At 39.7% G+C, this 9,429-nt stretch overlaps 3 protein-coding genes across 6 annotated transcripts in view; 1 reads left to right on the forward strand and 2 right to left on the reverse strand.

Annotated features, from left to right (window-relative positions):
• Positions 1-208: 208 nt before the first annotated feature.
• LOC106325872 (zinc finger protein CONSTANS-LIKE 5-like) lies at positions 209-2,309 on the forward strand. The gene is made up of 3 exons (XM_013763923.1): positions 209-658; positions 1,032-1,190; positions 1,974-2,309. The coding sequence occupies exons 1-3, from the start codon at positions 266-268 to the stop codon at positions 2,145-2,147; spliced, it is 726 nt and encodes a 241-aa protein (XP_013619377.1). The 5' UTR covers positions 209-265; the 3' UTR covers positions 2,148-2,309.
• Positions 2,310-5,186: 2,877 nt separating this feature from the next.
• Positions 5,187-7,997, reverse strand: LOC106322622. 3 transcript variants are annotated; one of them, XM_013760699.1, is made up of 7 exons: positions 7,467-7,996; positions 7,306-7,380; positions 7,146-7,226; positions 6,780-6,934; positions 5,825-6,702; positions 5,543-5,758; positions 5,193-5,446 (listed from the first exon to the last, which is right to left on the reverse strand). In XM_013760699.1, the coding sequence occupies exons 1-7, from the start codon at positions 7,911-7,913 to the stop codon at positions 5,331-5,333; spliced, it is 1,968 nt and encodes a 655-aa protein (XP_013616153.1). In that variant the 5' UTR covers positions 7,914-7,996; the 3' UTR covers positions 5,193-5,330. The 3 variants fall into 3 exon arrangements, with proteins under 3 accessions (XP_013616152.1, XP_013616153.1, XP_013616154.1); XM_013760698.1 differs by having other exon boundaries at positions 5,187-5,446; positions 5,543-6,702; XM_013760700.1 differs by lacking the exon at positions 5,193-5,446 and having other exon boundaries at positions 5,656-5,745; positions 7,467-7,997.
• A 154-nt stretch (positions 7,998-8,151) lies between these two features.
• The window catches only part of LOC106325451 (THO complex subunit 4A-like), a 1,432-nt gene continuing 154 nt past the window's right edge, over positions 8,152-9,429 (reverse strand). The window contains exons 1-5 of one of the 2 annotated variants that reach the window (XM_013763496.1): positions 9,387-9,429; positions 9,151-9,279; positions 8,946-9,014; positions 8,699-8,868; positions 8,152-8,609 (exon numbers count right to left, since the gene is read on the reverse strand). The exon at positions 9,387-9,429 is cut by the window's right edge and continues 154 nt beyond it. In XM_013763496.1, coding sequence (XP_013618950.1) covers positions 8,438-8,609; positions 8,699-8,868; positions 8,946-9,014; positions 9,151-9,279; positions 9,387-9,429 — 583 coding nt within the window. In that variant the 3' untranslated portion in view covers positions 8,152-8,437. The remainder of the gene's footprint in view (positions 8,610-8,698; positions 8,869-8,945; positions 9,015-9,150; positions 9,280-9,386) is intronic. The other variant, XM_013763497.1, reaches the window with a different exon arrangement.

Consider the following 9,429-nt stretch of genomic DNA (forward strand, 5'->3'; position numbering starts at 1 on the left):
TGGAGCAACACTCACTCTTCGATAACTAAAGATTCCTTTTATTAAGTTCAAAAAAAAAAAAAAAGATTCCTTTTATTTTAGTCAGTCAAAATAAGTCAACGGTAGTTTACAAAAAAAAAAGGTCAACGGTTAATCAGTTGACCAAATATGACGACAAATGACGTCACCGTCAAGTTTGTCTTCTCCTCCCTCTGTTTAAATAGAAACCAAACCCACTTCGACTTTCACTCACACAAACAACACAACAAGAAACTAAAACCACACCATGTATGGACATATCAGCAGCTCCATAGCCTCCGATGACACGTGTCCAGGTTTCCTATACTCCGAGAACATACTGGCTCCTCCTCTGCCGCATGATCATCACCCTCACTACTTCCTACCTCCGCCGCCTCTTATGATGAGCCACCACTCGTTAGTCACGGCCGAGGCAGTTTCAGGGTTTGGTTACTTTGATTCCAGCATGACCACTGGTGGCGGTGGATGCAACAGCTGCGACTCGCCGAGCTCGATGGGGAGCGGCGGAGAGAGTCTTGTGATGCAGAGGAGTGTGAGTAGCCATAATGGCTTTTTTGGTAATTTACCGACGACGGCCCACGATTTCGTTAACGATCATGATGGGCCAGTGAGACGGGCCCTTAGCGCCGGAGATCTACCCGTAAGCAATATTATTATATACATACTTGCATGACGTATTTTGATAATTCAAACCTATTAGCCCCGATTGTGTGTTTCTTTTCCGTGTTTACGTTTGTGTTTTTCTTTTGGTTGCGATGATTAGAATATTATAGGATAGGAACACAAACACAAAAGTAACAATTGGAACCTATGTTCCTATCGTTTCCAAACGCACTTGCTATATCTGCGTTTACATAAGACAACTTTGACATTTTTATGAGACAATAAAAAGATGCAAACGTAGACGGAACTACTAGCTAATACAATGAACGTTTTGGGGTTTTATTTGGTAAAAGCACTTTACTATATTATGTAAGTTTAAAAAGCAAACAAACGTTTTGGTATGTGTGTAGAGGAGTAGCAGGAGAGAGAGCAGTGCGGTGTTGAGTGAGAGCAATGCAATAATAGAAGGAATGAGCAAAGCATATAAGTATAGTCCTGAGGAGAAGAAAGAGAAGATCGAGAAATATCGTAGCAAACGAAACCTTAGGAACTTCAACAAGAGGATTAAGGTAAATTTTTATATTTGTTTTTATATGTTTACTCTTAATTGTGTGTAGCATCTATTTCGTTATATGAGTGGATTTATTTTTCAATTCGTATTGTTTTTCAACACTTAGAGAGATGTATGAACAGTTTAACACCTATATATTCAATATGCATGTATTTTATGTCCCATGGAAACAGTGACATGCACCTGCACACTTATTGATGCTAACTAACCCATTCATTTCAAATCAAGCATATATTTTCTTATAATTGTCTCCCTTAATCAACTAATAATTAATTCTATAAATTTAAAAAACAAGCATTCATATGCCTCTTTTAAAAATCAAATTTATTAGATTTAAATAATACAAGAATTTACCTTTAATACAAAACTAAATGGTTCGTTGATGTCTCAAGAAATAAAAGGTTCGTTGACTAGAAAAAACAAATAGGCTCAACATATCATGTCAATAACTATCACCTCAAAAGTAACACTGTCTATGCTTTTAATCTTATCTTCAAACGTAAATATTAATTTCATTAGTATGTGAATTAGAATTAATGTAGTGTCACATCATATTTGGTCTTAAGGAATATTTTGAGATAGACAATGAAGCTCCAAGGTTGCCATAAGTTTATTTCCCCCATTGTTTATTTTTATAATGAGAAGGTCCTCAATATCGAAAACACTAGGAAAGAATTAGAGTCTCCTATTAGTTACTTCATCCAGCTAAACGATATAAATACATAATCTAACCCATCACCTTGGTTTTGAGACGGATTTAATACATATATTTTTCAATTAGTATGAATGCAGGAAGACATTAGCGGACAGTAGGCCAAGAATAAGGGGGAGATTTGCAAGGAATGATGAGATTTCACAACAAGAACAAGTTGATGTTATTGAAGCCGTGGTTGGAGATATTGACACGTGGGCATCTTTTCTTGATTCTTTCTCTGCTAATCACTTCCTTAATTAGTCCTTAGAATTATATTTATGTTTTTCTCTTTCTTAGTATATGTTTATATGGTACTTTCATTTGTTTTGGCTTGAAAGATTTCTCCATGTTGCTAAACTCATGTAGGTTATGTGTGTTTTCTTTGTAAATAAGAATAATAAATTAAAGTATTATATATTTTTGTTCGAGATCTTTGCTGAATAATCTGTTTGACTGGCCAGAAATTTTTCGGAAAGAACGGAATAGAACCACTTTGGTAATCTTCTTGTCATTGCATGGAGGGAGATCGACACTTCCGACTCTATGTTCTCATATAGTTGAGATAAAATGGTTTAGTGGATAGGTTAAGGCAAAACAAGATGAAAACAGTATCACTATATACAATTTTAACTGAGTGAATCTTGGTCTAGTGATTCTCTTGAAATAGAAGGATCATAGTTCGAATCAATCTACTTGGAAGGAAAAGATCATATCATATCATTCAATTTTTTTTTGTTTTCTATAAATAAATAAATATAGAAACATTAGAACGAGCATGTAATCTGATTTTAGTTTGTATAAAAACAAAATGTGTATGATTCATATTAACGTCGATGTTGTATCCAGTAACCTGCGTATGTGAATTTAGGCAACAAAAAAAGAGACAGAGGTTGATGTTTGGTTGGTTCTTTTTTTTTTTGTCACTGAATAATTCATTAGCAAACTAAGAAAAAGAGATAAGCCCAAAACGATGGCCCAAATCATGATGTTCGTTACAAAGAGAAATGGGCTTGGAGAGCCTTTTTGCTAAACCATCGGCAACAAAGTTGTCCGATTTAGAAACATGATAGAAAGAAATTGTTGCAAAACCAGAGGAGATCGCTCGGATGCCTTTCACAATTCCGATGATTTCTTTTGATTGGATGTTGCCGGAGATAGCTCTTGTGAGCGTTAAACTGTCGGAGAGAACCTTGAGTGTAGAGAACTCCAAGGTTAGCGCCATGCTAAGTGTCGATCGAATCGTGATGGCCTCTGCAATAAGGGGTGAGCTGATGAAGCTTTCGACCGTAGATCCATGGATTGGAGTTTCCTGACCTGAACCCGAGAAGATCCATCCCAATCCTGATGTTGATTTGTCTTTGTTCCAGGCCGCATCGGGATGGCTCCTTGGTGCTTGTCTGACCCGATCTCGATGGAGAAAAAGTACTTTGTTTGCTTCCTTGGCTTTTCCTTGCGATTGAGACCGGCTATGGGCTAGCTGAACCCCGTATGCTGACACTGAAAGTAAGTTCTGGGCTAGGTGAACCCTGAACTCTGAAGCTAGACGGTGGAACGCATCCGAGTTGTAAACATTGCGCACAGCTGTATCCACAAAACAAACCACTACCAATATATCAACATCCAAAGTCCAGTCCTCAAGACTTCGCAATGCTGCGTACTGGAGAGAGAGAGGCTTGAGAACAGCTAGCAACAGTACCAATACACTCATGTCCACGCAAATATCTTGCAGAGAAACCAACAAGGCCCTTATGGCTGAGTTTGACAAATAAAACTCTAGTTGATATTCTAATCCTTGAACTTTGATGGCCATGGAAAACATTAAATTTTCCAAATCAGAGCATGACACATGACCCAAACTCACAAGTTCAAGGGCTGAGAAGATTGAAACCTCTACACAAGACGACTGGAGAGAGAGGTCGGAGAAGCAGGTACATAGAAGAAGAGTTGAACGTACGATGGAAGTGGAAGAGAGTTCTCTACTCGTGGATACACCAGGAGCAACACCACTCGTGGTACCCAACACCATGGTTGAGGCAGGGGACTCCAGATCTAAGACTTGAAGAACGAAGGTGAAGGTCGCATCTGGAGGGTCTGGCGGCTCTGGTGGCGCTGTGAGAGTGAGAGATTCAAACGGTATCGGAGGAATCGTGAATGGTGGTGGATCTGGTAGAGGTCGTGACCGCAGCAGAGGAGGAGCTTTATCCTTTGAAGCTATGGAAGAGGAGAACGAGCTTCTTCAGGAGGAAGAAGACTGAGCGCCGGATTTGGATCGGAGGAAGACCATCAAACGGAGGCGCCTAGGGAGGCGGGCCTGGGAGCTTCTAGGGCGAACTTTCTAGGAAGAAGACTGAGCGCCGGATTTGGATCAGAGGATGGCCATCAAATGGATTTGGTTGGTTCTATAAATGGAAAAATAATATTAGCACATTTTTCCAACTATAACAAATTATTTCATTCCGTATCATTATTACTTAGGGGCCCGTAAATAGTTTTATGCATAGTTTCTTATGTTCCTTAATGGTCCGAATTATCTTTTACCCACTTGATTTACAAAAATAATCAGAAAGTGGAAAGATGATAACTTTTAGCATTGAAAAACATGGTCATGTTACTCTGATGATTTCATTACCCTCACGTTAAGTACTCATCGTGCTACTAAGTACTAGCAATCTCCAAAAGTAAGCATACATTAACACCTTATAAAATCCTTGTGAAATCAAAGAAGGTTCCACTCCAATAAACAAAAATAAAGTAATCAACCTAACACCAATTGTCTTAGAGAAAAAGACAAAAATAGCACTAAATCAAGTTTATGTTTCCAAACTAGCACTCAAGGTCAAAAATCACAAAAATATCACTTAATGTTTTATCAAAAGTCACAAACTTATGGTTTAAAGTTAAAAGATAGGGTTTAGGATTTAGGGTTTAGGGTTTAGGGTTTAGAGTTTAGGGTTTAGGGTTTAGAGTTGAAAAATGAGGTTTTGGGGATAAGATTTCAAATTTTGAAAAATAAAAAAATTAAAATTTTCAAAGGATAAACTTAGAAAGGTGTTATTTTGGTCATTTTAGTTTTTGAGTGTTATTTTTGTAATATAAACTTAGAAATGTGCTATTTTAGAGATTTGCCCATTGTCTTATTTATAAGAGAAGAGAATGTTAGTATTTTTTTTTCCAAATGAGCCACAGCTTGAGCAGTGTTTCTTCTTTAGCAAAGGCTATGAAGAGAGATGTAGGCCCTCCGGCGGCCGGCGGTTGATTTACCGACTCTCCACTCTTTAACATGTGTTTCACTTTTATTTATTTCTTTTTATTATTTTAAGCAAAAGTGTTTTTAAAGCACGAGTACACGAAGAAGCCAACTATAATCTTTCAGAAATAAATTAAAAAATTCTTGTGTGGGTTTAAATTAAATGAGCAAAACTTCGCTAGGGTTTAAGACAATACTCAACCTCTTCTATGTTTTCGTCTTTTACTGATTTGTTTGAAACGATGAAGTAGAAAAGGCTTCAAAGGTTGTAGCTGGGTTAATCGAGTTCTACTCCTCTTAGCTCGTATCTTTCCTGCATTTTATGACAAATAGATTAAGATAACATTAGACTGAAGCTTAGTCCAAACCTTGCGTTAAGGTTTCCAAATGATGAAATTTAGATCCATACCTGAGTTTCTAGCATTGTTTCTTTCAGAGGACTGAACATGGGCTTGTTGATTAGTTTCAATTTCTCTCTCGCTTTCTTTCTTGTCTTCCATTGATATTTCAATGGTGTTGTTGTATGGAACTGCTGGTTCTTCCCCAAGCTCTGCCTCACTGGAGTCTAAGCTTGGTACTTGGTCATGGTCTTCTTGTCCAGCCGCCTCTGGACTGAGAGAGTTGTCTGAATTTCTTAGCAAATCAGTAGCCTCCGAGGAGGATAAGTTAGAAAGATTTATATTACTGTCACCTGTTTCATGCTTCTGGTCTTCCACTGTCACCTCCATGTACTGGTCATGATTTGCTTCCAAAGAACCATCGATTTCCATCTCATCGCCATCAATTGATACAGAGTGCTCAATCTTAGCATGACCAGAAATAACTTCTTCTTTGCTGACTCTGTCCAATAAGACTTCATCATGAACAAGAATAGTTTCCATGTTTAATTTTTCAACAGGACTTTGTGAGACTCCGTGGCCGCTTTTTGATGGCGACATTGATTTATCTTCTGACTCCAAGTCAGTCTGCATGTTGCCATCAGAAGCTGCATCAGACTTTGTGCATCTTATCAGTGTAAAGGATGCAGCTGCTTGATCTTGCACCAAAAGCCCCTGTCCCTGGCTGGTACTGCATTTCCTCAGGGGGACAATAGTTGTAGGTTCCACTTTGTTGTCATCTTCAGATATCTCAATTTGGCTAATGGTTTCGTTTTCCAGACGATTATCAACAGATGAAGGTATATCTGAATCAGCCATACATGCATCAGAAACTTGACTCTTACAGTGCACCAGTGCGTCGTCAATCATCTTAGCTGAAGGTGGCTGAGTCGAAGGTTCACTTCCTAGAATATCAGTGAGCCGGAAACCATGTGATGACAAGTCTTTACGATCAGAGGTGATATCAATCGCCTTAGAGGATTTGTGCGCCACAGCACGTGTGGTGGCATCAAAAGCCTTTGCGAGATCTTCCAAGAGCATGTCACCTTCGCCACTTGAGATGGGATCCCATTTCATGAAATCTCCAGACGGAGGCTGTTCGAGACCAAAGGTGTCACTAGAAGAAAGTAACTCAACCTTGACAGCTTCTTTGTGAAACCGCTTCTTCTTTAAAATCTTGGCTATCATATTCCTGAAAGCAAATATAAAAATTCAACCTCAAACGACAATAAATATCAATCTCAACTGCTAGAAGAATTGAATACACACCTACAGTTTTTTGAAACTGCAGCTCTGGCTCTTTCAGTAGAGAGTCCAAGCAAAGACATGAGGTTGATAACATCGTTTGGGCCTCTAAGTTCAGTGACTGAAGGAGAACCACTCGAAATAATCAGATTCTTCCCTTTAGTCCAATCCACCAGTAACTAGTAATGCCATATCACAAGAACGTATAAACATATAACAAGAAAACTCTTAACATAATCATCAACTCAGTATAAAACAAGAACATATAAGCATATAACATAATATAGTAACTAAAAGTATAACATAATCATCAACTAAGCATATAATAATCCAATCCATCACAAATATAGAATGTGAAAACTGTAGCTTGATGCATCAAGAGTTTCTCACCTGAGCATTGGATATAACTTGCCTTCTCTTCTCCGCATCCTTTAAGAGATCAGAGTACTTGATCTCAAAGTAAACTCCTCGCTACTCATATTAAAAAAAAAGACACAATGAGATACACACAGAGACTCTTGTAACAGGAAACAATGGGTGAATCACAAACCTTAATAGCAGCTTTAACCGTGGGATGCATCAATCGAAACGGCAAATTAGAGAAATCAATCGAGATGATATCAACCTACAACGTACAAGCTTAAGATAAGAATCATCACGGACTCAACAATAAACCTCAATCACACAGAGAGACTTAGAAAATCTAAACACCTCAGCTTTCGTACAAGCTTGATCGAAGACGTACTGATTCATCGGCCTAACGGCAACGATATCATAGCTCTTCAGAACCGGATTCCCGGAGTTCAACCCCAGGCACTGAGCCTTGCTCTCTAACTTGACGGTGACGCGCGTGTACTGCCGAAACGGAGTGGATCGAGGGACGCCGAGCAAGTCGCGATGGAACGCGACGGATGATGATAATCGCGGAGCGGCTTTGATGAGAGATCCGAGAGTGAGAAGAGGGATCGTGCAAGAGTCCTTCTCCGTCATTACGCCTCCGATCGAATGGTTATGCGCGATTCCGACGTAGCCTAGCTCCATGGCTTTCGTGGCGAGCTTTACGCGGAGTTTGTTTGCGACGGCGACGGCGACGGCGACTTCCTTCCCGCCTGATTGGGACGGGTAGCTGTACGGTATGTTTAGGTCGAAGAACGCCATGACAGAAGAGAGAGATACGGCGGAGAGATTTTCCGGTTAGGGTTTAACCAATTGAGTATTTGTGCTTCGTCTCTAGACAAATAAACTTGCTCAGCTTGTGGACGATGACGTGTCGATGGTTAGGGAAACGACGACTACGTTATAAGAAATAATAATTTTGAAAGCACATATCATCTAAACGGCGACGTGTTGAGCCTAAGTCTCGTTAAAACATTTAAAAACTGGAAAGATTTGATTCTGAAACATTCAAAACACACCGCTTGTGAAAGTCCTTTTGCCATCAGCATATGCTCTCTGATCTGATGATGAAACTCTTTTCCCTTCCTCTGCCTTTTTTTACTCGAGGTATTAACTATTAAGATAAGACAACAATAACAGAGTCTAAACACAGATTCGCAAATCTAAAGGGTCACTTGTAATAAAAACAAATCAACAACACACAGCCATGGAGGCTAATTAGCAGGCAAAAAGTTTTCTATCCTCTCTTTCTCAATCATCGCACTCGCGGTTTGAGAAGAGCAGCCTCAGTTTGTCTCCATATCTGCTGCGTGGTACTTATCAAGATCCGCATCAAGATCTTCAGCAGATACCTTCTCTGCTGGGCCCTTGCCAGGACGCCTGCCACCACCTCTACCACGGCCTCCTCCTCCACTACCACCACGTTGTTGTTGACCACCTCTCCCTTGTCCTCCTCTGCTAACCCAACAATAAACAGACTTTTCAATATATATACCCCACAACATAGAGAAAGATTTTACATAATGAAACAGTATATAAATACTTACCGCCTTGAACCACTATAAAAGTTTGGATTCCCTGGTCTAGCAGACTGGGTCTGAAGATTAGTGCCCACAATCTCTATCTTCATGGGTTTCCCATCCAGCTGAACATCATTGTACTTCTTCACAGCTGCTATTGCATCACCGCGCCGAGAGTATACTACTTCAGCAGTTCCCTAATAGTATAAGTAGTTCACAACATTTAATCTCCAGGACTCAAAAACAGAGGACAAGAAGTACGATCTCAGTTTACCTTTGATCTTCCACTCCTGTCGAAGTGTACTGTGTAGCGTTTAAGCTCACCAACTTCAGAAAACAGTTCCTAAATACGAAACAAACAAACAGGATCATATCAGTTCCAAGTTGCAGAGAGTATATGCTTCGGTCTCAAATTCAGACAACAATCCCTAACGCAAAGAATCTAACAGAGTTGAGAAAAAAGGAACGATTTTTGATACCTTGATGTCATCGTTCATGACACCGTAATCCAAATTGGAGATGTAGAGCTTCGTCCCGGTTTCGATTCCGGCGGAAGAACGGGTTGATCGGGAAGGGAAAGCTTCGTGTTCCCAGGTGGACTCCGGCGCCTATAACAACCAAATCAATCCGTTTCTTTTTCCTTTCCTCTTTGAGAGATTCATCAACACTTCCGGCGAAACTAGAGAGAGGGAAGAGATGTAGAATAGATTTGGACCTTGGCTGATTGGTACGGAGCAGATCGGTTGGATTTCCGATTA

This window comes from Brassica oleracea, chromosome C2 (genome assembly GCF_000695525.1).
Source record: "Brassica oleracea var. oleracea cultivar TO1000 chromosome C2, BOL, whole genome shotgun sequence".
Taxonomy (NCBI): Eukaryota; Viridiplantae; Streptophyta; class Magnoliopsida; order Brassicales; family Brassicaceae; genus Brassica; species Brassica oleracea.